Source organism: Bacillus rossius, chromosome 10 (assembly GCF_032445375.1).
Source record: "Bacillus rossius redtenbacheri isolate Brsri chromosome 10, Brsri_v3, whole genome shotgun sequence".
NCBI classification, from domain to species: Eukaryota; Metazoa; Arthropoda; class Insecta; order Phasmatodea; family Bacillidae; genus Bacillus; species Bacillus rossius.
Window position 1 is genome coordinate 3,852,121 of NC_086337.1, and position 27,579 is coordinate 3,879,699.

General features: G+C 39.9%; 1 protein-coding gene across 4 annotated transcripts in view; it reads left to right on the plus strand.

Moving 5' to 3' along the window:
• Positions 1 to 8,211: 8,211 nt before the first annotated feature.
• LOC134535723 (breast carcinoma-amplified sequence 3 homolog) overlaps positions 8,212 to 27,579 on the plus strand; it is a 213,312-nt gene continuing 193,944 nt past the window's right edge. For 2 of the 4 annotated variants that reach the window (XM_063374938.1, XM_063374934.1), the window contains exons 1-6: positions 8,477 to 8,602; positions 10,598 to 10,727; positions 10,808 to 10,969; positions 17,905 to 18,114; positions 19,637 to 20,071; positions 25,418 to 25,627. In XM_063374938.1, the coding sequence (XP_063231008.1) occupies positions 8,553 to 8,602; positions 10,598 to 10,727; positions 10,808 to 10,969; positions 17,905 to 18,114; positions 19,637 to 20,071; positions 25,418 to 25,627 (1,197 nt within the window). In that variant the 5' untranslated portion in view covers positions 8,477 to 8,552. The other 2 variants (XM_063374937.1, XM_063374936.1) reach the window with 2 other exon arrangements.

The window sequence follows — 27,579 nt, forward strand, 5'->3', positions numbered from 1 at the left end:
TACAATAATAATGTTACCTTGCATCTTTAAACTTTCTTCTTTTCAATTAAATTAGACATCTCATAACAATAAAAATTCTGCCTATACTCTTCTTATGGGTGTACAAACCAACAACAAAATTTCAAATTCTCAAGTTTCCTTATATTTAAATTATGCAATGCACATAACCTCTGTGGTGCCTGTACCCTTTTAGGCCTACCACCTTCTCCTCTCACAGCATGACAACTCTTATTCCTCGGGGTCTGTATTCACTGTTCCAAATCAAATATCTCAAAAAAATTAAAAACAAATTTATTATTTTAAGAAAACAAAAATTTACATTGAATTTACTATGGAGCCTGGAAATCTTAATGTCTCACAGCAGCTAACATGACTAAATCCCATGGAACCCCAGGTTTACATAACCTGTGCCCAAAAATTTAAGCATACCAGGCTTTCTCTGCACTGGTTTTACAGCATCACACACTATTTAGGGCCCCTGATCTGCCATCAGTCCCAAGGAGTTTTCCCACAACCCCTCTCTACACAAGCGCCTACCGCATTCCTCTCAATTGGCTATCGGTTTTACGGCATTCTTTTGGGATCCGACCATCAAGTTAGGGCTAATCGAACACTAAACCTCCATACTTCCAAACTAATGTAAATCAATTAAATTTTCTCTGTAAATTCTAAAAATCAAAAAAAATTATTCCAACATGCCAAAGAAACTTCCAAAAAAAATTCATAATCTTATCTTCAAACCATTAAAATAAAAATAAATAGATTACTCTGTTTTCTCCTTAATAACTGTAAACTGTCAACAAATATCATGTCGTAAATTTTAACTATGCTTACTGACTCTTAATCAAAAAATCTCATTTGTCCTAATTAATAAACAACCGATTTCCTTAAAATCTCACTGTATCTCTCACACTCAAACTTCACTGGCTGAATATCTCAATAAATTCAAAAACAATTATCTAAACTCTTAAAGAAACTCCTCCCCAATTATTCAAATTACTTCACCTTATTTTATTTCATTACTTAAAACACCTTACTCAAAAAAAATTAATTAATTATCTAGCTATCTTCCATTATTATTTATTTACCGAACAAAACTTTCTCCTAAATTAATTTAGTAAAATTCAATTTCACATTAGGCAAGTACACTAACTCTCTACAGCAATGTTTCTCATTTCCCTCCTTCCTAACTGAATCCAATCTTACTTAACCTCCAGGGAATTTACCTCACAAAATAACCAAATTCACTGTAGTGCCTATCTGCTATAGGCCCACTACACAGGGGGCTCTAACCCCACCAACAAACTTCATTGAAATGGTACCCTATCCCATACAGGATAGCCACTTCGGTACTACCATGGGGAACTCCTGCCCCAAACTACTCACAACTCTCAGGATTCTCCTGACCCTTAATTCCGTAGTCAGCCCATCTCCTATGGTCTGCGCTACAATTCCCTTTCTTCCCAGGGACACAACGCCTCACCTTAGGGTCCCTCGCCCTAATGAAAACATTAATTTTGTCTCTCTGTTCTTTTGGAGTAAATTCCCTCTACACACAAAATCTAGCCTTCCCAGTTTTCTCAATGCTTATCGATTTTATAGTGTACCTCCTTAATAATGTTTACAAATCCCAAAAAAAATATTTTTAAAACCGAGGTAGAATTTAACTAACAAAAACATAAACAACTTACAACGAAACACTTCTAGCCTATACATCATACACTTCTTAAATTAAATTACTTACATACTGAAAGTTCCTCTTCTCCTAAAACACACTTAAATTTAAATTTATTTAACCAATAGTCTATTTTCTTATCGCTAAGTTACCGTACAGCTGATCAAAACAAGGTCACGGCCTGTCCACGTCTCCGTATGAGCCCGTGACGTCACCGAATTCCATCAGGTGCGCCAACCCTCGCTTGCGGTTCCTCCGTTCTCCGCTAGGTCTCAGCACCTCCCCGTCACGTGTTCACTCTGCCACGTCCACTGACGTGTCGTTCTGAAACAACTCTCAACATTTTTCTAATTAAAACAAAACATCACTATAAATTCTATAACTCTCTTTTACATAAACTCTCGTTTTCTCTTTAATTCCTTTCTAACGTTTATCCTTCCCTCGACTGATTTAATTCGTACGTCTCGTCTCCTACGCGCACGAAAACAAAACAAACTTCTCTTGAAAATAATTCCTATTTACGACAAAAAACTTTATTTTAAATTTTAACTCTCTTAACCTACAATCTTAAAATGAACTTCAATTAAATTAAACCACTTGCATTATCTCTAATAAGCATTTAACTTATAACGTATTCTCCTCACGTAATAATCCCCGATATAAATCTACAATAAATTCAACGACTTAAAACAACTTATCACTATAAACTTTATCCTTACAAGTATCCTCAAATAAACATCTGTTACGTCAAAAAAAAAATCTCAAAGACTTCCTCCACTATAGACTAAAATTCCGTAATCCTCTCCTCAAGTAAACTCTTAATAACCTGCTATCAGAAGCTGAAACTAACTTAATAATAAACATAAAAATCTACCTCTCTCTCTCTCCAGAAATAGAACCTATCCGGCGAACTCTACCATTTCTGTCACGTGCACCTAGCCGGTGCCACCGCCATTTCTGTCACGATCCACCTTCAGAGGGGGGGGCGAGAATCGTAGCTCTTTACATAGAAACAACTCGCTTGGCATCAACTAGTCTTAACTTCATAAAATACTTTACTGTACCTAGGATCATAGGTTCGTCATCCTGTACAGGATGTCTGGTGAGAGCTGAACTAAGGAGATTTTGCAAAATAACATAATACTTAATTAAAATTATTTTATTCTTAAAGTCAAATACTCAACATCATTTTAAAGAACATTTAAATAGCGGGATTACAATTTAAAACAATAATCTCTTTACTTCCTTAACGATTGAACGACCTTACAAGAGAGAGAATGAGAGAACTTCACTAAACACTTCCCTAGTCCTTCCGAATACCTCAAATCATAATTAATACTTAAAATTAAAACAAAGATAAGTCCATACTCACATTTTCCGAAAAGCCTTTCTTGATCGATTACTTAAAACTAACGTAGGGGCCTCTCCTGCCCTTAAAATCCGAACGAACATTACATTTTAAAAATTATAACTAAACGACTAGTGACGAAGGCCATTGCCTCCGCCCGAAAGCTTGACGACTACATTATGACCTAACTTAAATTAAACGACTCGTGGCCTCTGGCGTCGGCCATAGCTTCTGCCCGAAAGCTTGAATTCCTACATCACGAACGAACTAACAACTCGTGACCACAGGTGAGACGCATAGCCTCCGCCTGAGTGAGCCCCGAGTCACCACTCACTTGCGCTTAAATTCGCGCGCCCTGCCGCGCCTACCATAACAAAAGCTCGTTATTGAAGTCAAATTTACTAAACAACTAACTAGAACATCTGGGAAGACTACCCCCCCTCTACCCCGATGTGCAGGCCACACCGCGCGGCTTGTTACGACAGCGCGCCCCAGTAACTGCGGCCCGTGGCTGCGCCAGCGCGCGGCCAAACAAACAAACAAAATTCTGCAAGCCCGCAGCGCGCCGCGCCGGCCCCGTGCCCCAATTACATGGTCACGCCACTTGCGCTGACGAGTGAACAGAGCAGCCAGCCCAGAGTCCCGTCAGTAAAGTCCCTAAATTTGATTTCAACAACCCTGCAAAATTTCAACCCGCGACAATATACATTCTGCTACTTTAGAGAGTGTATTTAGTAGGCTAATTGGCCTATAGTTTTGCGGCAAGGATTTGTCTTTTCCTGGCTTATGAAATACTATAACATTAGCCTCTTTCCATTGTGTCGGAAAGTAGTGTAGTGTTAGCATAGCATTTATGCATGCTGCTAAGTATTCGAGTGTTTCATCTGGTAGTTGTTTTAGGACGATAGCCTGTATACTATCATTCCCCGGGGCTTTTCTAGGTCGCATGCGTTTAATAACACGTTTGACTTCTTGCGCTAGTGTAGGGACTGGTTCTGCAACTACAGGTTGTTGTAGTTTCATGCGCAATTCCCTGTATATTTGGGCAGTGAATTGTCTGTCGCACGGCTGATTGTGAGGCCGGAACGCAGCTTCAAGTGTATTCGCGAAGGCTTCTGCCTTATCGCGGGGTTGGAAGGCAATACCAGTGTCTGTTTGTAGTGGTGGTATTTTATCTGTTTTATTTAGGAGACGTCTGGTCATAGTCCAGGCACTATTGTCCTGGATTTTGAGCCTAGAAATTTTTGCGTCCCATGTGCTCGCTCGCCAAAGGGCAATTTCGTCTGATATTACTGTTCGTAATTCATTTATTCGGCGCTTGGTTTGGGCCATTCTACGTCGTGTGTATTCGCGGCGCAGTCGACTTTTTTGTGTGATTAATTGGCCTATGTGTGCTGGCAGCTCGTCATGCATTAACCTAATCTCCTTTTCTGGAATGCACCTGGTTACTCCGGTTTGAATTTTTGTTGTTAATTCAGTGATTGCTGCCTCTAGATTTTCACTGTCTGTTATGTTTATTTCGGCCGCGTCCGGTAGATTATTTCGGAGATAATTTTGAAAACCCCCCCAGTCGGCTTTTTTATAATCTTTGATTTTACGAGGCGTGTTTGACTCTGTTTTTGCATCATCAAATATAATGTGTACCGGAAAGTGATCGGAAGACATTTCATGCACAACTTCAAGTTCAAATCCGGAATTTACTCTTTTATTAAGTGCAATATCTAAAATGTCTGGTTGTGTGTTTTGTCTACCAAAATCATGCGTGGGCTCTGAGGGAGCATAGACATGATAGTTTCTATTTAATTGGTGCATGTAGAGTAGTCTACCATTCGCTGTTTGGTACCTACAGTTCCACTCTATATGTTTCGCGTTTATATCGCCGATTGCTAAAAACGAAGGGCCTACATCAAATAGTAAATCTAGGTCTGCTACTTCTAGTGATCTGCCTGGTCGCGCGTAAATAGAAATTAATTTAATTTGCTGCCTATTTATTACAAGATTAATTCCTACAGCTTCTAAATTTGGAAAGGGAGGGAGCTGGCATTCTGAGTGTTTTATACTCTTATGCACAGCTAAGGCCACGCCCCCTCCTCTATTATTTGGTCTATCGCATCTGTATGTGACGTAATTTAAAATTGTGAACCGATCGGATTGTTGCAAGTGTGTTTCATTTATTGCCGCAATATTTATTTTATATTTGTCGAGGTGATGAATAAATTCGTTCATTTTATTTTTTATTCCATTTGCATTCCAGAAAAGGATTTTGTGTAAGTTTGTGTGGTTGGTCGATTGTGTTATGTCGGGTCCCTGATTATTTGCTGCCATTATGGCGAGCAGTGATGACCTGGACAAAGCCCATTGTGGCTCTGATTTTTTCTTTAAGCTCCGTTGCGGGATTGCACCATATGGCCATGAGTTGGCACATAGGGAGGATGGTCGCGGCCAGAACTGGGTCAGCCTTAAAGGTCTCGGACTGTTCCAAGACCTGGAGGAACTGCGACATGTCTGGCGCAGGTGCGGGCTCACTGTGTGGCACAGCCTGTGGTTCGGTCGATGGGCCTGGGGCCGCGTCTACTGCCATTGTTTCGGCAGATGCTGGGGCGGGGGGAGCCTGGGTCTTGACCCGCGGAGTCGGTTTTGGTGAGGGGGTAGGTGCCGCGGGTGTGGCCGGCTGCCTGTCTCGCTCTGCGTGCTTCGCGTGGGAAGCACCACCGCCATTTTTGTGGCCACTATGGTGCTTCTTGAAGTGCGGCTTTGGTTGTCCCTGGTACTGCCGGCGTGGTCTGTAGTCATTCGCGATGGCCGGGTAATCTACCTCATTGTAGGTAGGCCCCTGCGTAAGTGGGGCATACCGGTTTTGCAGTGCCGGAGCCAGGTATTGGCCGAAGTACTGCGGCTCCGGGTACCTGGGCGGGCCCCATGGGTTGGGCCTCGGAGGCCCCTGTTGGCCTGACGGGCCTGGATGCTGGCCAGAGGGGCCTGGGTGTTGGGGCTGCGCCTGTGAGGCAGCCGCAGCTCGCCGGTTTTCCCGCATGGCCAGCTTGGACTGGCGTTCGCGTTCCTTCCTCTGCTGAGGGGGGAGGTGTCGGCGATTCTCGGCCTTGTACACCGAGCAGCCGCGGTAGTTGGCCGCGTGTGGCCCGCCGCAGTTCGCGCACCTCACGTGGTCGCGGTGTCCTCCGTGGGGGCAGTCGGGAGCGCGGTGGGGCCCGCTGCACCAGCGGCACACTGGTTTGGCGCTGCAGCCTCTGCCAACATGCGAGAACCGCTGGCAGGTGCTGCACTGTGAGGGACCCGCGGGGTGACGGTAGTCCTCAACGCGGATGATCATGCCCGCGAATTCTCTGATCGCGAGAATTGTGTTTGTGTCGCAGGTCTGAGGGACCTCGACAACCAGTTTGTCGCACTTCTGGCGCGTTTGGCGATTCTCCAGGAACCAGAAGGACTGGACTGGGAGCTGCATGTCGGTGAAGACTTCGGTCAGGAATTCGGCCGGGGTTTCGCGATGTACGCCGCGGAACACGAATTTCTTTGGAATTTCGTCCTTCTGGAGAAGGACGGAGTACTGGGCGCCGATCGCCTTTAAGGCCCTGATCGCGGTGTGGTACTCGGTGACTGATGCCGTTTGGACCTGGAGTTGGTCGCGGCCTCGGTTGTACACCGACCATTTCTCCTGAAGGGAGTTCTTCAGGGCGCTGAAGATGGTCGGGTAGTTGTGCCCTTTGTCCAGGAAGACAAAGAGCGGCTTGATCTGAGGTTTTTTTGTGCTAGCCTGTTGTGGCTGTGCGGGCGCTGCGGGCGCTGCGGGCGCACCAGGCGCTGAGGGCGCTGAGGGCGCTGAGGGCGCTGCGAAGGGCGCGGGGGGTGAGGGGCCCCCGGCCACGCCTACCATGTCATCGTGGTTGCGTTTCGGCCGCTTGCCCTGGACCGTTTGCCATGGGCAGTCACTCGTGGTTTCGCCGGAGGGCATGGGAGCCATCTCCGAGGTGTCCATCGTTGTGGTCTAGTCTCAGTCAGTCGTGCCTTTCACACAGAATCACCCACTGACCGCAAGCGGCTAGGCCAAGGGGGACTTAACCCCGGGTGTAGTCAGTGTTGCTTGGCTGTTGAGTCCAAGTCAGTCGTTAAACAGCAACAGCTTTAACCCTTCCCCCTGTGCGCACTGGACGCACAGGAATTTTTTTTTTCGGCGGGTGTGTAGCACTTGATAAGTGCTAGCACAACTTGTCGAATCTCTTCGCTCTTCACTTCAGGGCGGCTCCTTGAAGATCGGGATGGTCTGGCAGAGCAGCTCCGTCAGACGACCTCTTTCCTCGGCAGCGCAGCTCGGAATCCTCAATAAAAATCTCGGGTAGTTTTCCTAGCTCAGCCAGAGTAAATATACAATGTATGTACATATCCATCAGGGAGAGCACATCTGTACCGTTCCTGTGCATACATATTTAAATTATACAATACAATTTACATCAACTTGTATACTTTAAAGGCTTCCTGATACAACACTGGGTATTTACATATTTGTCCTGAATTAGGCTGGGCAGGTAGACAAAGTTTCCTTAATTTACATTCTCCTTTGTCTGTCATCTAGGGGCGGGTGGCGAACTAACTTTCCTCCCCATAGATTATGTAGGATGGGTGGCGCACTTGGGGCTTGTGCTATCATACCAACCGAGGCCAAACTGGTGGACATGACAAGACAAATAGTCACCACTTTACAAACAATATTTAATCTCAATTCCCAATGTCTATAGATAACTATAGACTTTGCTCAATTCCTGCAAAATAATTTTTCCTGGTACTTTACCACTTCATTCTGATTGATAAAATTTCTACATACGACGAAACCTTCCACAGAAATTCGAACACGCCAAATTACAAAAAGTACATGAAAACGGCCAGCGCTCTCCTAAATCATCCACACAACCATTCATTCCTGCTGCAATGGAAAAATCATCCAAGGAAACTTTTATTGTGTGATAGTGCCTTTATTTGTAAAACTAAATTTTATTGATCTGATAATTATATATATATATAATATTTATTAAAAACTTTATTGCTTGATGAAATAAATAAAGCATATAAATTTTTTAAGCTTTAACCATTTCAATCTGATTTTTCGGTTTATCTATCAAGAATGTTTTTTTTTTTTTTTTTTTAACCACCTAGGTCCCCTTTGTTTTGGAAATAATGGCGATGTTTACAAACGTACAGCTGCGCTGATCATGACCTTGGGTATGTGGCATTTATAATTATGTTGATATTCTTTTAGTAACGAAATTATGCTTTTATATTTAAAAAACCTGGCAGAAAACAGATTATATATTTATGATTTAATAAATGTCGCTAGTTAAAACTATATTTTACATTTGTAAACTATTAATTAGCTCTGCTCGAAGTGCAAAATACGTCTTAATTTATTACAATGCGTTACTTCGTAAGAAACTTTCCTGTGAGTTAATTTATGGTGTTTAATTGTTGTTTGGAACAACCCGAAAGCATTAAACTCTTGCAAAACTGTGTTGGTGCAGTATGTTCTACTCTTTGTGTACTAAGAATGTGGGCCATGTCATCGATAGTTGGTATTGTAGTAATCTTATTGTTATATTGAGTGGTTAGCGTACGTACGTGACATGACACTAGATATTTGTCTTCAGGGTAATACTGGTCGAGAGGGGCTTTTCCTTACATTAAAGAAAATAATTGTGAAATTTGATTTTTTTTTAGTTCATGAGTGTTTTCAAATGATTCTGTAAAAGGTCATAGTAATTATTTGAATAATTTTCTGCTAATTTATCTTTTTTACGTTGGTTAGGTGAAATTAGAATGGTTGGTTAGTTTAGGTTAGCTACATTAGAAATTCTGTAAAATAACTAGGATAGTAGATTAAGTCATTATTGATGTTTGGCTGGGTTAGGTACATTTAACACTATTTTACAGTATTTCAAATGTGGATAACCTGACCCAACCGAAAGTTGAAATGGGAAACTGCTGGTAATCAACTGGAAGTATCACAGTACCCTTGGTAAATATGTATTGTACGGATTAGCGCCAAAAAAAATCGTACAAATATGAAATAACTTTCATTATATGCTCTTTTACGTCCTCTTTTCAAAACCGCCTGCGGAGATTAAAAATTCCAATTACTTTTGGAGATATCGCCGTTCTTATTTTGCAATACAAGCCCTATGTAATCATTTAACAGACGCCATTTTATATTTTGCCGTGTGTGCGTGAATGCCTAAATAACAGAAATTTTCCATTAGGTAAGGTTAGTTACATGATAAATACTTCAAAATAAACGGAAATTAAAAATATCAATTAATTTTACTTGTATAGTTTTAAGTAGTTATATTGTAACTGACCTGACCTAACAAAACGGGACAAAGGTAGATTAGGTCAGGTCAGCTACAGTATAAATACTTTGAAACTGAACGGACATTAAAAATAATAAAAATTAATTTTAATGGTTGTTTAGTTTTAAAGTATTTATAATGTAGCTGACCTGACCTAACAAACCGGGAAAAAGGATGAACAGTAGGAACTCACGTAATTTTCTTTTTACGTGATGTAGTCGTTAAACTATGTCGCGAAAAAAAAAAAAAATCATACTTGTAAACAAGCAACAATGGTGAACGCGGGAAGCCTACTATTCACTCATCCTTCTGGACATACCCGAATACTCACGTTGGCAAGCCTTCTTTCAACAGACGAGAGGCAAACGCCCAATCGTGCATATTCAGTTTTTTTTTTTTTGTTTATTGTAAATAAATATGCGACTAATGAAAACTAATGGTCAATTAGGTTATGTTAGCTACATTATAAATACTTCAAAACATTGTGGATGGTTGATTTGGTTAGGATAGCTACATTAAAAATACTGTGAAATCATGAAAACGGTTTCCTAGCGCTGGATAGCTACATATCAAAAAGTTATTTGCTAAGCAACCATAAAATGATTTTACAGTTTTTTTAATGTAGCTATACTTACCTAATATAACCAACCATCCACAATGTTTTAAAGTATTTTTAATTACTTCTTGCGAATTTTAAAAAAAGAAGGCTTGCCAACGTGAGTATTCGGGTATGTCCAGAAGGATGTGTGAATCGTAGGCTTCCCGCCAAACGCAGCATCAGTGCACAGCATGAAAATTAAAAAATTCCATATCTCCTAAAGTATTTGGAATTTCTGATCTCCGCCGGGTTTAATGAAAAGAGGAAGTTAAAGAGCACAGAATAAAGGTATTTTCGGATTTTTAAATTTTTTTTTAAAAAAATCGCCAAAAAATGAATATTAAAAAATTCGATATCTCCAAAAGTAATTGGAATTTTTTATCTCCGCAGGCGGTTCTGAAAAGAGGACGTAAGATAGCATATAATGAAAGTTATTTCATATTTGTACGATTTTTTTTGGCGCTAATCCGTACAATACATATTTACCGTACCCTTTTACAAAACCAATAAAAAAATACAAGCACTAAAAAAAAACCAATTTGTTCCTTATTTTTGCAGAAAAGTTCCTCTCCTTGACTGTAACAGTTATAGTATAAACATTTATTTGGGAGTAATTTTTGCAGGTTAAGAATGTCCGCTGATTCACCCAACAAATCAAACCACCACCGGGGACACAGCGTCTCCCCGCAGCCCGTGAACGACCGCTCGATAATAGAGAATGTAGCAGGGTTTATAAACGAAGTCGTACCACAGGTAATGCATGCTGGCGATTATTAATGCTTGGTACTGATGCACTTGAGTCGTACCTAAGTATCGTGCTGTATCTGCTTCAGGGGTACTCTAGTGCTGCGCCCTCGGAAGGCAAAGAAGCAATCCAGTGGGCGAGGTTCGAGTGCGGGGACATAAACGATCCTGCCCTGTACCCGGAGTCCTCGGAAGACCACATTTCGGCTCCCCCTCTGCTACTGGTTCTGGGGTACAGCAATGGAGTGCAGGTGAGTTCGCTGCTTCGGGAGCTCCGTTGGGGCTGGGATAACATTGAGCTACGTAGTATAACAACAGTTGGGAAGATGTGGTGTAAGAAAACAATGGAACATATAGATATTATGTTATTTGATGTTATTAAGCTTGCAATTACAATTCCTCTTATAACATCACATAAAGTAAAATATTAACAATCACCAATTTATCACAGTTATATAAAACTAATGTTAAATCAACATTGCTTTAACATTAAAGCAAATAAATATACATATTTTTTGTTGGATGACTGTTCAACATCAATTTTATCAGCAATATTCTCAAATTTTTCTTTACTTCATTTTGTTTCACAAAAACAGGATTGTCAGATCATTCATAAGTTTACTATATGAACTACGAATGGACGACAAGTGTTTGGAGTAGAGAATGAGTGCATTCCTGTAATGTCAGAAGTTTGTAGTTAGTAGTGGTTGATCACGAAGTATGTGTATGTGGTCGCTTGTCAACACTGAATCCATGCAGTAATCTTACAGATCAGCTTGTGGTTTACATATTACCTACATACTACATATTGTTTGATTGTTACCATTACAGTGAAGTTAGTTGTATCCTAACATTTTGCCTAAACTTAAAAAATATATACTTCAACCTACTTATCATACTATAATAAATTGTACTGATGGTTAGCAGAAAAAAACATTCAAGGTAACCCTGTAGAAAAAAAAGAGCTTTCTGCTCGTATTGTATACTGTACATGAAAAATATGTGTAACCAGTACATAGCCTACTACGGGAAATTACATCTCATAGCTACCAAATCAACTTATATAAACACACATAGAGCTGAAACAACACAAATCATAGGTTAGGTGAACTCAAACCAATGTATATATTACTTATAATTACCATTTTTCCTCTCTAATTGCTGAGGCAAATACAGTAAACCCGCTTAAGACGTTCCCGCATAATAAGATTTCCTGCTTATCAAGTTCTCATAATTATTCCCTTGATCAATTCCATATATCCCTATGTTAATTTTCCCCATTCATAACGTTCGTGTTAATAGATGCATAAAATGTTCAGAATTTGTGGAAAAATTAAATAATAATTTTTATCTTTAAACTTTTAAATTCTATTTATTATCATTAATTTTTAAAAATTTTTGTTTTTCCAAACTATAACAAAATAATTTGTTCTGCACATGACTGTCGAAACCTTGCCGCACGGCACACGTTGCAATTGTTTTTTTCGACCAATCATCTGCTTGCATTCGTATAGAATGACAGGCTGTTCCATCTGCACACCATTTTTCCCAGTCGAGGCATAAAATCTGACGAATGATAAATGCACAAGACCGTTTAAAGCTCTACCACACACCCATGCTGGTACAAGTGAATTTTTCGACCAATCATCTGCTCTCATTCGTATAGACTGAGAGGCTGTTCCATTTTCCCTATTCGAGTTACATTACCATGTGACGAATATGCAGCAAACCAATTACCACCAGCCAATATTTATTGACCTTTTTTTTTTCTTTTTTTTTTTTTTTTGCAAGCAGTGTGCGCACACTTTGTATCGTGCTCAATAAACAATAATTGATAACTCGCAAATAAGGGGTCTTAGTTTGCGATCTTTTTAGGGGTGATTTCAAGTTATCAATCACAATAAACATTTAGTGTTGTCGTGTTGTGGAAAGCAGTTCATAATGTTAAAAACAATAAAACAAAGAACAGGACCGCGACAAAGGTAGATCTAAATTTAAAGGGAGCAAATTAAGGCTGATGGGAAACATAGACTGCTTGATGTTATGAAATGTCTTGTAGCTGCATCATTGAATAAAAATTGAAGTAAAAATTCCAAGCAAAGATGAAAACACCAAAATATTTCACTAGTGCACAACAAGATAAACAGTAAACAATGGAATGGGAAAGAAATGAATGGAGCTGCATTGGGACTGCATCGTATTGCAACACGGAGCGGAGGGTCGTGGCGGTGGGGGGCGACAAGGCGGGCAGGGGGCAGCAGGCAGGTCAGACTGCGGTCCGTGCTGTCCGTGCCCGGCCGCGCATGAGCAGTAGATGTGCAGCAGAGCGCCACGGCCGTGTGGAGGGAGGCCGATGCCCGGTGCGGCTGCCAGGGACCTGACTCCTGTTCAACACTAAAATGGGAAGGCTGAAACCGTATAAAAAACAAAAAAATTAATGTATAAAAATATAGCTTTCTTGAAAAACTTTACTAGCAATACCATTATTACAAAAATTAAAATTTTGCCCAAATTTAATTAATTACTTGGCAGAATGGCAATTTTTTTTTTACATGCTTTATATTAGCTTCACCTGTATGTTTGTCTGTCCGTCTGTAACTCTGTCTGTCCGTCTGTAACTCTTTCGACTAAGAGTGAGTGACTCATCACTGTAAAATGTCCCACCCATTTCATTACGTTCGTTAGCCGAGTGGTCTAAGGCGCGCGACTTCTGTGATGTCAGCTTTCGGATTCAAAGATCGTGGGTTCTACTCCCGGCCACGCCTAAAAAAAAATGTTTTTTTTTTTTTTTTTTTTACATGCTTTATATTAGCTTCACCTGTATGTTTGTCTGTCCGTCTGTAACTCTTTCGACTAAGTTTTCTTTTCTTGCAAAGCACATACTTTTACCAGTTTCAATTGTTCCTTCCTCTGTGCTAGCCTTTCAGCTTGCTTAACTATTTTTACATGTTACATGTTACATGCTTTATATTAGCTTCACCTGTATGTTGTTTGTCTGTCCGTCTGTAACTCTTTCGACTAAGAGTGAGTGGCCCATCACTGTAAAGTGTCCCACCAATTTCATTACGTTCGTTAGCCGAGTGGTCTAAGGCGCGCAATTTCTGTGGAGTCAGCTTTCGGATTCAGCGATCGTGGGTTCTACTCCCGGCCACGCCGAAAAAAAAAAGATTTTTTTTTTTTCGGTAAATTCTAAGATTATATCCATACATCTAACTGTAAATGTTTCGGAGAGACTTTACTATTTCTTTGTGACGTTGCAACTCCAAATAGTTATCTCAGATGGTAATAGGTAGTGTCGGTAACTCATTTCCCTATGATAATTATACATAAATATAGTTTAAAAAACTAAAAAAAAACATGCTTTTAAAGAATATCAAACTAAAAAGTTAAAAATAAATATAGTTTAAAAAACTAAAAAAACATGCTTTTAAAGAATATCAAACTAAAAAGTTAAAAATAAATATAGTTTAAAAAACTAAAGAAACATGCTTTTAAAGATTATCAAACTAAAAAGGAAAAAATAATTTTAAAATTTAATTTATGACAATAGTATATAAGCAATACTAGTATAAATGAGAAAAAAGCATGGTGCGCTTAATATACAAAAAATATGGCACAAAGCGCCTCAAGCTTTTTTCTCATTTATACTAGTATTGCTTATATACTATTGTCATAAATTAAATTTTAAAATTATGTTTTCCTTTTTAGTTTGATAATCTTTAAAAGCATGTTTCTTTAGTTTTTTAAACTATATTTATTCTCTTTTTCTTCATTGATGTCTTCGAGCTTTGTTTCAGTCGTTTTTAGTAGTTGCTTTTCATATAAAACTAACCTTACTCGGAATTTCCAATTCCCGAATCCACTGTTATCTGAGAGAATGGGCAGGACCGTTTGCTGTGTACCTGTAGCCATCTTGTGCGCCGTTGCTTCTGCTTTGCAGGCGATTTTACTACATATTATAAACACTTGCCACATTTAATGTGCCCCTTCATTATAATATGTGCGATTTACAGTGACTGGGCCCATAACCTGTTAAAGTTTGCCTTTAAAGGTGATCATAATTTAAGAAAAATTAGTCTTCACTTCTCTTCCTTTATTATACAACAACATACGGCCGCCATACTATTAACTACTGCCTTTTCTTGCGCCCAGTGCGCCACCACAGAATAAACAGTAACAGAAGCGACAAAGTGGGTTTACCCGCATACTCGCTCATCGTTTGTTTACTTTTCGGTCGCCCTCTTTTCGGGGCACGTTTAGCCAATGCTGGGATAGCAGTTTAGTCGGATTTGAATTAAGTACTGTATTAGTTAGTGATTGCGAGTGAATTCTGGCATTGTAAATGATTTAATTATGTAGGCTTCACATTTGCGTACATTAACATTATGCAAGGTTTTTTGTTTTGTATTGACGTCTTATATCTTTGTACAAACGTGTACACACAGAAGATCTGACAAGATGGACAAAATAAACTAAACAAAATGAAAATGATATGTTGTCCTCCCATTAAGAGCTAATATTTACAGACAAAAAAGTTTCTTCAGTTAGTGTCAATAAGAAAATGGTTAAGTAAACTTAAATGTTAAATTAATTTGTGTTATGAGATTCTACTTATTTAACAAGCCAAAAAAAGTAGGTAGCTATTTAGGCCTACATTATAACTACCTAGATATGATGTGCATTTACAAAGTTTATTATAAGTAGTATAAATACATATTTTATACGTGTTAACTACATACCTAATGTAGGGGCCAATTAAAAGCAACGACTTAAAGAAATTCACTCTCAACAATATTACATTAGGCCTACAGGAAAATAAATCACACGTATGTTAAGTGTGGCATTTGTAATATAAATGGCATATTAAAATATAGACAAAAATCACTCTACATTTTGATTACTGTAGTCTTAGGTGCATTGTGGCAAAAAAAAAATAAATAAAGGCATCGAGACACATTGCATGGCAGTAAGCACAGAGTGATACAAATATCACGCATTCTTTCCAGTAAACGAGATGGACAAGACGCTTCTGGCTTTCAATCATTATTTAATAACATGTCAACGAGTTACACCAAAAATTATGCATTCTTTCTGAAATAAATTTGTTCGGAATTTACTGCATAATTCCCTGAATCACGAAACACAAGGCTAGAATGCGCACGAACTAGCTTATTTATTCCAATACAAAAAATAATGTTGATTGGAATCACGCATGAATACTCTAAATACTATGAATTCAAACATATTTGTGAAATTACGACGAATTATTGTATTTACTACCACACAAACTGTTCATTAAATCATACGCCCATTACTTTCAATGGGAAAACATTGTTTATTTACATTCGTGTACGCCCCGAGAGCATCAGATTGCTGGTACGCACTAACCAAGGATAAAACCACATTTTGTCGCTTCTGTTACCAATTGTTTATTCTGTGGCGCCACAGTGATCAATCACATATAAACAAACAAAGATAAACATATACATTCAAATCCTAACAGAGTAAAAAAAGTAATTTACTAATATCTTAAAAAATTCTTAGGAAAGATTAAAAAATAAAAAAAATGCCTTACATCACACCCACCATCTTAAATTATTATGTTGCCATCGTCCGGGTTCTCGTGTTCGAGGTCCGGCGTGGTTCCTAGCGGGAAGACTGGTTTTTTAGTGAAATTGTATCCGGGAGTACACCAGGCTAGCTCTGTGGCTAACCAAGAGTTGGGTCGTTGGGTGCGAATGCCCCTGTGTGACCCGCTAGGACCGTCGGCGGTGGTCGTGGTTGGAGGGGGCCATTGCTTTTGTTACGTTACTGGGCCTACACAGCATAGCACGCTGATTCCTGGCTGGATTAGGGAGTTCACAAAATAACGTACACGGGTTCGGTTAGCACTGTCGTATACACGTCGCGCACTGAGTGTGCGGAGTGGACGTTTAATTGAAATCGACAGTTACACTCGCAGTTACAGTTACACTATGCACGCTAATTTTCCCTACACAAATTACACTAAGTTGACACTGGGTGCTCAAACGCACCGTCACTAATATTAAATCCTCACGCCAGTCATGGTAGAGGGGGGGGAGTTCGATTGGAGGTGGCCAATCCCGAAAATTGCAAATGGCGATGCCCGGGCCCACCTGTGTGGACCGCGGCTCGCTATGAAATTTATTAAAAGTCTTTACCTCGTTGTTGCCGGTGCCTGTGCACTCGGCGATTACCCAAAAGTCTTTGGTGGCGGGAGTCGGCCCGTGCCATATGCTGCACTGCCCCGCGTAATACTTTGTGCGGGGAGTTTACGTTTAAGCGGCTGGGATAGGCCCTACACCGTAAAAGGACCGGGTGCACACGGGGTGTTAATTACGAAAAAGGATTTGAAGCGTGACTATAATTACCAGTAGTGAATGAAGTGAAGACAAAAGTTGAGGATTCCCCGTGGGACGCACGTCCGCCCCAGTCCGCGAGTCGCTCGGTACTGGCGTTTGCCCTTGGCGTGAGGAGAGGCCTCAGCGTCCTGTCGCGCCAAAGTTTCTAAAGTCTTGTTATTCGGAAATTATTAAATTTATAAGAAATTGAAAGTGGCTCTAAATTCATACATTAAATAATAATAAATATAGTTTAAAAAACTAACGAAACATGCTTTTAAAGATTATCAAACTAAAAAGTAAAAAATAATTTTAAAATTAAATTTATGACAATAGTATATAAGCAATACTAGTATAAATGAGAAAAAAGCTTGAGGCGCTTTGTGCCATATTTTTTGAATATTAAGCGCCCCATGCTTTTTTCTCATTTATACTAGTATTGCTTATATACTATTGTCATAAATTTAATTTTAAAATTATTTTTTACTTTTTAGTTTGATAATCTTTAAAAGCATGTTTCTTTAGTTTTTTAAACTATATTTATTAATGTTACATAATGGATCTGCTGTTATCGTTGTAATGTAGTTTTCTCGGCTTGGAATGACTAGAATGCCATGTTTTCTCGTTCTTCCAGTATTACTGTATTTAACTTGACGTGTCTTTCACCAAAGTGGATGGGGTTGCTCAAAGATTTGGATTTCTTAGTGGAACATTAGGGGTTATATAGTAATATAGTAATTTGCCTTTTTTCTGTATGATGAAGAAACTGCAGAGTGTAGCTTGGTGAAGGCGTGAAGGGCGTGACAGCGAGGAGGGCCGTGCAGGTGTGGACGGTGCCGGCGAGCGGGGAGGCCAGCGAGGTGCTCTCCTCCAGGCAGGGCGTGGTGCGCACCCTGCGCGTGCTCCCCTCGCCCCGCGCCGCCGCGCCGGACGCCTTCTCGCTGAAGAGACCGCTGGTGGCGCTGTGCGACAGCGCGGGGCCCGGCCCCCAGTTCTGTTCCGTCAGCTTCGTGTCGCTGCGCAGCGGGGAGCAGGTGACTGCTGGTGACTTGTCTTTATAGTGTGTACTTTGAGACAACTTCTGGATTTTTACATCTAGTGAGGAATGAGATTTAGTGATACATGTACAAATTGTATTTCCCATGGTTTCTTACAGTAAAGTTGAATACTCTTTTATGGCTAAAAAAGTTTTTTTAGTAGATAGAAGTCTTAGAAACAAAATATCTCTGCGAATGAGCAGTAAACGACCTCTTCAGGCGTAAGACGTGAGAGTAACCGAGCTGTAGTCCGTGCTTGTGAGCAACTGAGTCACCTCTCTGTGGGAGTGGAGGGAGAGTTAGATAAGCCCGGTCGTGAGGGACTATTGTGCTGCGATGTGGCATAGACTTGCCCTGTGAGTAGGCGTTGTGTAGGCGTGAGCTACAGTAAAACTCCTGTTGTATTACTAACATTTAAAGCTAGCAGTAAATATGTTCAACCAAATTTCATGCTGTTTCTTCTATTTGTAATGTGTTTTGAAATTCCTGAGAACCCGAACTAGCTGAACGTGTGCGGATGAATGGCGCTGGACTGCAGAGTTGCCGAAGCAAGGCACGCCCAGTGGAAGAGCTTGTTCTGTGTGTTATTTAATGAAATGCCTGCAGTTAATAAAGAATGGCTGTTACAAATAGTTTGCCCTGTGAAGTAATTTATTTTTGGGAATGACTACAATTGTAATAATACTGTTAATAGACATATTGGTATAGTTTGGAAATCTAAAATCTTTTGTGTTATCTATGCTTTAATAAAGGTAAAAATTGCAATATTAAATGGTAAAAAATTGTTGTTGAAACCAACATTGCATCTCTCTGTTCTTGTCGATCCCCCTTAACGTAACGTAACGTAAGTTCTTCATTGTAGCTTCAATTGGCTTGGGAATTCGGAATACACCAGTAGATGTAATAATTCTTGCATTACTATATTGTGGGCGTACAAAGAAAACTCACTTATTCCAGGTAGGCAGATTTATTCGTTTGGCATTTTGAACATGTGTCTATAATTTTCTTTGTACATTCTTAGCAGTTTTATACATTACATTAAATAAGTGGTTTTACCATACATATCCTCATAACTATGTTTTATGGCCTTGGTGGGCTTTCTTTGTACGTCCATTGTATTTTATGGTGTATAAGACAATTATTTGATGCAAGTCTGAAGAGAATGTAGCTGCTACTTGACTTAGTGGCCAGATTATGGAAATCAAGTGTAAATTTTAAAGCAACAAAAAATTTTCAAAAAAGTCTTTCATTTGGGAGATTTTATGCATTTTGTTTTTTTTTCTACATATTTTCACTACCTCACCGCATAAAATTCCACTTAAAATATTCTTACATACTGAAGCTACAACAAAAATTTTTTCAACCATTCAAAATAATGTCTGATTTTTTGGCAGGCGATCTTGTTTTGAATCGTGTGAGTCGGTTGATAAATTGTCCATCATTGTTTGGAACTATTGAAAATAACGGCTAACCTGTAAGGTTCTCCCCTCCCCGCCCAGCAGCTGTGGTCCTGACGCAGGTGAGGTGCGTGAAGCTGAAGAGCGCGGTGAGCGACGTGCTGGCCAGCCGGCGCGTGGTGCTGCTGGCGCAGGCCGAGCGCATCTCCGTGCTGCACGCCGGCACGCTGGACGACTGCCTGACGGTGACCACGTGCTACCCGTGCCCCGGGCCGGGGCCCAGCCCGGTGGCCCTGGGCGAGCGCTGGCTGGCGTACGCCGAGCGCCGCCTGGTCTCCGCGCGCCGCTCCTCGGGCGGCAGCGAGGGGGACGGCGTGCAGTCCTACACGGCCGCCGTGCTGCACGCGGCCCGGTCCCTGGGGCGGGGGCTGCGCGAGCTGGGCGAGACGGTGGCGGGCAGCCTCACCGGCGCGGCCGCGCAGCGCGGCGCGGGGCCGTCCAGCACGCCCGGCACGGACGCCTCGCGGCCGGGGGTCGTCACCATCCTCGACACGCAGGTTCCGATCAGTGCACTTCCCTCTTCTACCCCTCACCATTCCTGAGGACAGGGTCGTTATTTAGTATTTGGATGTACAGAAGAACAGTAAATGTCAGGGAATTGAATATACAGCAAAACTCACTTTATGACTTTCGAGAATAATACGTTTTCCCGCTTATTAAGATCACAAAATTATTCCCTTGATCACTTCCATGTATCCCTATGTTAATTTTTCCCATTCATAACATTTGCGTTAATAGATGCTTCCTGCATGTAACGTTCAGCCATTTTTAGAAAAAAAAAAATAATAATAATGTTTATCTTTAAACCCTATTTATCGTTAATTTTTAAAAATTGACAACTCCAAACGATAACAAAATCATTTGTACTTACACAAGACTGTCGAAACCTTTGCCAAACGCAGCAAGCTGTTACAAGTGTATTTTTCGACCAATCGTCTGCTTGCATTTGTGTAGACTGTGAGCTATTCCATCTGCACAGTTTTTTTTCCTATTTGAGTTATAACGTGTGAGGAATATGCAGCAAACCATATTTACCACCAGCCATTGCTCGTTTTTTAGGTTTGCGATCTTTTTAGGTATGATTTTAAGGTTATCAAGCATAATAAATTTTTAGTGTTGTGGCGGACAGTGCATAATGGCATCTTCAAGTAGTGGAAAGGCGTTATCGTTTGAAGAAAAACTAAAAATAATATCAGAAATTGATGCGAATCCTTTGATACTAAGAGTGAGTATGGCACAGGAACTTGGGATGCCGCCGTCTACTTTGAACTAAATCATGATGAAACTAGACCAACTTTTGGCTACTAATGTTTCGTCAAAGTGTAAAAAAATGATGATTGGTAAATACAAAGAATATGAAATTTTACTCTTGGCATGGTTTAAAGAACAAAGGGTACTTGGAATTCCAACGAACTGCCCTATTTTAAGACAGAAAGCTTTACAAACAGCACATAACCTAGGTGTTGAATTTCATGCTTCAAATGGCTGGCTCAACAGATTTAAGAACAGAGTAGGAATTGTCTATGGAACTGTAAGTGGGGAATCTGAGGGTGTGTGTTATGATACTGTCCAGAGTTGGATAAACACAAAGTTGCCTGCAATGATAAGGGACTTTGAACCAAAAAATGTATTCATCGTCAATGAATGTGGTCTGTTTTTCAACATGCTTCCGGACAAAACCTTTGTTTTAAAAGGTGAAACATGCCATGGATGCAAACAAAGTAAGGAACGAGTGACAGTGTTTTTGGGTGCCAACATGGAGGCACTGAAAAGTTACCATTGCTGGTAATTGGGAAACAAAAAAAAAAAAACCACGGGTTTTTTAACAACATAAAGACATTACTCATTACTAGGGACAGGAACTTTTCAGTGAATAAAATTAGTGAAAAGCGGTGAGGAAAAATGCCAAAAGCGGTGAGGAAAAAAAGCGGCGAAATGTATCTAAGCATACCCTTTTTAAGAAAAAGTTAAATGAACTCAATTAAGATTGATAAAAATGTTTAAAACTAACATTTAAAAGTGAAAAACCCTTCAAACTCAAAAGCTTTAAAGACAAGGATATTAGCTACTCTTCCAGAATGTCAAAACTTTTGGGTTTAGAGGGAAGGCTTGTCAATAAAATATAATCCTAACTCAGGTGGTATGCTAGGCCAAAAAAGTTAGGTTTGTTTAGTTTTAGGTTTGGTTGGTTTAGGTAAGTGTTATCTTATATTTGGTAAGTTTAGCTTAGGTTAGTTTTAAAATGCCCATTTCCAACTAGCTTATATTGGGTTTGGTTTTGAGAGCTTCTAAATTTAAGCAACTCCATGATTACAGATATTTATGTAGGCATAAATAAAAACCTTCAACTTATTTCTTCATTCAGCTTAAAATAGTGGGGTCCTGAAATTTATGAAGTGGGATATTCGCTTTGAGGAACACCTCAGTGGTCTCCATAGCAAAACCAGCACTTCAGTTTTCCTTTTTTTGCTTGCTGCTCACAAAAACAAATAGTATGCTGCAGTGCTACAGTAGCAGTGGAAGAAAGGTGTGACTTTTTGTGCTTTTCGCTGCTTATGTGCTTAACAATTGAGTCTCTACGGTCCCAACTGACTCTGCAATTACAGTATTTACAAAATAAAACTGCCTTATCTGTCGAATAGAGACCATCAGAAGAAAATTCTTAGGCCCTATCTAGTGCGTTTATGTCATACTTCGTTCAGTTACCGCAACGAATAGCCACCGAACAATAATAAATGCATGCATGTGCAGTAACCTAACACAACCGAAGAAGAAAAAAAATTACATACATCCAACAATTTGTTTGTTGCATTTTAAAATTGCCTGAAGTATTTTATGGCTAAGTAAATTTTGAAGAAAAAACACACTTGTAATTTTCGTTGATATCAAAATTTACACATTCCGAACGCGGTATCGTTTTTATCTACCGAACACGATTGATAGTATGATTGAACAACAATCGATTGTTCGTAAACGTTCGTGTTCTTTCTCGCATTCTCGTACTGCTATGTTGGTAACATGTTTATTGAGTAACACATTTTGTTTTGATAACTTCATGGCACGAGAAACAAATGTTGAAGCTTGTAATGTTAAAATTAGAGATGGGATTTTCAAACCTTGGATTCGTCAAATATACAGAATCCTATGGATTCGGGGATTCTTAGGATTCGAGGAGGATTCGTAGGATTCGAGGTGGATTTTTAAGAGTTTTAGTAATTGAAAATTGAATACCTAAATTATATTATTACAGTAACGGAAATAGCACAAACATAAGCTAAACTACGCTGCATTTTGTCAATTAGCATAACTACTCGATCATTTCCAACCTTCAATAATATAACATTGCAGAAAAAAATTTAACTTTTTTTAAATGGTGTCTGTTATACAAACGTATTTTATTGAAAACATAGGAATGATTAATTTAACAGAGAATTAGACAGATGCAAACTTACGTGTGTGGTTTTTGAGGTTATTTGTCTCTATTTTATATCAGGTGTGTACACTATGCACTTTTTTTATTATTTCAAAATTTCAATATTTGTTTACAACAGCTTGTTTGTTTTCAATTTGTTGAACAGTAAACAGACGCCATTTCAGCTCAAGGAATATTTGTCGATCCATGACACAGTAAAAGTAATGACACAGAAGTTATTCTTATAACCTTACATCTAAAAATATATAAAATAAACTAAGTATGATATTTAAATATGCGAAAATAACAGGTGCTTCTAATCCTAACTTTTCTCTTTTGCTGTCGGTAAAACCAACCCAACTGCCAATCAGATCATTGCTGCTAGCACGCACTAATGAAAAGCGGCACTTCCGTCTTCATCACGTTTCCCCCAATGGTTGTTTTGTTGTTAACCATTTCCAGATGTAAAATGATGCTTTGATTAACTGTGAGAAATGACCGTAGTTAACTAATACTATTAAGCCATCACTGCATTGATTAGCAATCTACAGATTTTGCGCTTGAAAGTAAATAATTGCGCTGACACCAGAAAGTAAAGGGGCCCGCGCGGCGTGCTGTTAATGTTTCACAAGATGGCCACTATAATTGTGGGGGCACGGTATTCAGTTAGAACAGCGAGCAAATGATTGGTTGAACATAGAGGGAAGAGCCCAAGCTTAATGTTTACGTTCGTGCTGAATGCCATAAAAAAAGCCTTTAGTATTTTATTATAGACAAGTGATGTGATATTTCAGATTTTGGTTCATTTGAAAATACCATTGAAAATTGCACAATGTCAGATGTTTGACAGCATTTCCTTCTTGACAAAACTGACATGACGAAAGCAGTGTGTGTCTTGTGCGGTGTAAAAATATCACGAGGAAAAACTGGAACTACAAGTGCCATGAAAAAACACTTAAAAATCCACAGAGATTAAATATGTTCACCTTTTTAAACAAAAATTTGAACCTAATAAATACATCAGTAATTTGTTTTAAATAAATAATTTTATAAATACACATGTGATTTTTTTTAATACATAGGCCTATGTAATTTTTTAAAATAAATGTGTGATATTTTTTAATAACCTGTGGTGAAGTTTAGTGTAGGACTGGGATTCGAGATTCTATGACAAACACTGAGGATTCGAACAAGGATTCAGATTCAACCAAAATTTGGATTCGTCCCATCCCTAATTAAAATAAATTAGAATCTCAACTTAATTTCTTTAAATCTAAGAAAATTATTTATAGTTCATATGTCTGCAAAATTGCCATCTCAAAATTAAAACAATAAATCTGAGAAAATTATTAATGGTTTATGTGTCTGTTTTTGCTGGCATAAGTGCCCTGGCTTATTCCCGCTCTAAATAGTGCATTTAAACTAAAAGGCACTCGCCTTCTATGACGGCGTCACAGTCGTGGGTCCGCGCAGATAAGTCCTCGCTGCCTCGGTCTCGCTCGTCGCTGCAGCTCCCCAGACTCGTGCTGTGCCTCGATCGTGAGTGGAACTCGCTCTGCACAGTCTCCAACTAATCCGTGTACGTCATGTTCGTGTTCCGGAGGGCAGTGATCTTATCTCTCTGGATAGTGACTGTTCACTCGTCACTCGTCCGATGTCAATCTCGTGTAAAGAGTATATATACTCAAATATTTTAGCGACCCACACCTTGTGCCTGCCGACCTTATTTCAACAACTGCCATAAATTTCAGTGTTGAATATAACTTGAAAGAAACGTTTCTCGTTTCCAGCAGAGTCCTGTAGCAACAAACTTCGATACTCTTCATTTGCCAACAAACTCTGTCGCTGTTTCCTTGGCTTGCTCGCTACCAAGTTCCCAAAGAGTTGTTTTACGCTACTTTCCCTTGTAGACGTAGCTAGTACAACTCCGCATTTGCGTTACTCCTTGCCTCTTCTCTGCCGATGTGCCGATGTACTTATTCCTGGTTCTGCACTCGTCCTCTGCGAAGATGGGCTGAATCTGGAGGCGGGAATCAAACTCAGTGCAGGAGTGGGAACGTGACAAATCTAAAGGGATGGCAAGGGGAACAGAAGGGAGGGGACGCCTGCACTGCGGCAGAATCAAAGTGGCAACGCCGACGACGTTGCAATATCTCACCTTTAAACTTTGAACTTATGAAGTAAATGTAGCTAGAAATAAAATTAAATATAGTAGCTCTAGCTATACATTTATGTAGAAACTATGCTTGTGTTAGTTTGTGTTCCAGTAGAGGCTTATCTGTAAGAATTGACCGACAAACGAAATGATATTTGATTCATGAGCTCTTGAAGTACTCAGTGATGTTATAATTGGTTGTCCACCCACCGCTAGTGGTAGAGGGATCCCGAGTGGCACGGACAGAGTGTACGGAGGGAGCGTGCGCGGGCGCAGGTCCCGGGCGGCGAGGCGGTGGCCCACTTCACGGCGCACAGCGACGCGGTGGTGGCCCTGGCCTTCGACCCGTCGGGCCTGCTGCTGCTGACGGCGGACCGGCGCGGCCACTGCTTCCACCTGTTCCGCGTGCAGCCTCATCCGGCCGGCGCGGCCTCCGCCGCCGTGCACCACCTGTACATCCTGCACCGCGGCGACACCGGCGCCAAGGTAGCCCGTGCCCTCCATTACATTCCCAGCGCTCTGTGTGGGCATTTTTACAGTTCAAAACTATGTATTTTAAAATAGAAATCAAATATTTATTCGAACATTACCTCTTACTTATTTAATTAACGGAAATAATTACAGTAGAATCCCGTTATAGCGAGCACGGTAATAGCGAGAGCACGGCTACAACGAGTTCTTTTTGAGGAATTTACAGCGTGATCGCGTGAAGCGCGCCTTCGTTATTTGTCTGCTTTATCTTCACACCTCTCGCTCGCCACTAGACATCTTGCCGTTGAAACCTGTCACATTCTTCAGCCTTGCAGTCGCCACCTAAGTGCGTGGCTTTAAAAATAGAATCCCGTCCTTTCTTTCTTTTATCAAACTTCCGCTTGGCTTCAAGGCCAAGGTATGCTCGACTCGAATAAACCAAGCCTTTGAATATACATATACTTGTACTCATTTCTTATTATTTAGAAAATAGACAAAATATATTTTTTCCCGCCATTAAACATAACAATGCACATTTTTTTTAAAAATATAAATGCTCTTAATTAATTTGTTGGGACATTTTCATTAACGAATAATAACATTCTTTATAACTATGTTAGGCCAAAAACGTCAGAGCCGTCTTTATACTTGTTGCTAATTGATTGCCTTAATAATACACAAATATTTATAAACTTGTTTGGAATTATTTCAGTTGTGACACGTTTACAAACACGTCACGTTATTTATTTTACTAGCTGGTAAATAGTAGGCACTACTGTATTTATTTCCGAATCGCTAGGACAGTTTTCTTGTAACTTTTGTTTCGGTCAGTTGTTGGGGTATCTGTCCAGGAAGGGGGTGGTGATGGTTTGAGTTTAATTCCGAATTTATTTTCTAAAAACGTTTACAGGTTTTTTTAAATGAAAAATGTATTGTTTTCCAGTGACTATTTCGTTTGAGGCGTACGTGCGTTGCAGCACTCCTGCTTTTTTTTAAGGAATTAAATTGTCCCGTTACACTAGCGCCACCTGTTATCAACATCCCGAACCAACATGGCCACCAGCAGACAGCCCGCGTCGACAATAGATAGCAGGACAATGCTGCGTCGGCCTCAGGCCAAGCCGAGTAATCGATGGCGGGCTGAGATGCTATACTTAACGTGGCGTGGTAGGGTATTTTGGTTATTTTGACGCAATCGGTGATTAAGATTTCGTTAATATAACCTGTTATTTTCCAATTATACAGGTTTAAACACAATTTTTATGCTATTTTCGGTTAATTTTTATTTATGGGGGCCAAAATCTGTCCAATTCGGTTATAGCGAGGACACGGTTATAGCGAGGATCAAACCCGGAACCGTGACACCTCGCTATAACGGGTCTTTAGTGTAGTTGTCTGATACATAAATTTTCTTTTAAAAACATTTTGATTCATTATAACGTTAATCTTTTCGTCTGTGTCGCCGCTGTGTACCGCTTACAAAAATGTAGCCAACACTCGATGTAATCATTAATGTTTGTTTATGTTGCTTCCCGTATAGAGTGCGCACACATAGCAGAATATTGATATCTCGCCGAGTGCATTCAGCCGCGCTCTCTGTCGAGTGCCGAGTTAACTACATCTGATGGCCCGCTCTCTTTCGTGGAATGTGTACTTACTACGGCGATAGTTACGCGTTTGTTCGGCTTGCATTTGGATCACAGATTTTGTTTTTCTATTTAAAATTGAAAGGTTTCTGTTGCATGTGTTATTAGTTTAAATTGTTTGGCGTGCTCTTTTATACTTCACGTTTTAAATAAACGTACTTTCCATTAATTGGTTTTGTTTTTGTGAATAACTTTATCTAACAAAAAATTTTTTTTCCCGCATAATCGTCGCATCCCTACTTTTCATACTTTTTAGAATAAAAAGTGCGACGATTATGCGAGAAAACACAGTAATAATGTCACAGATCAAGAAACAATTTT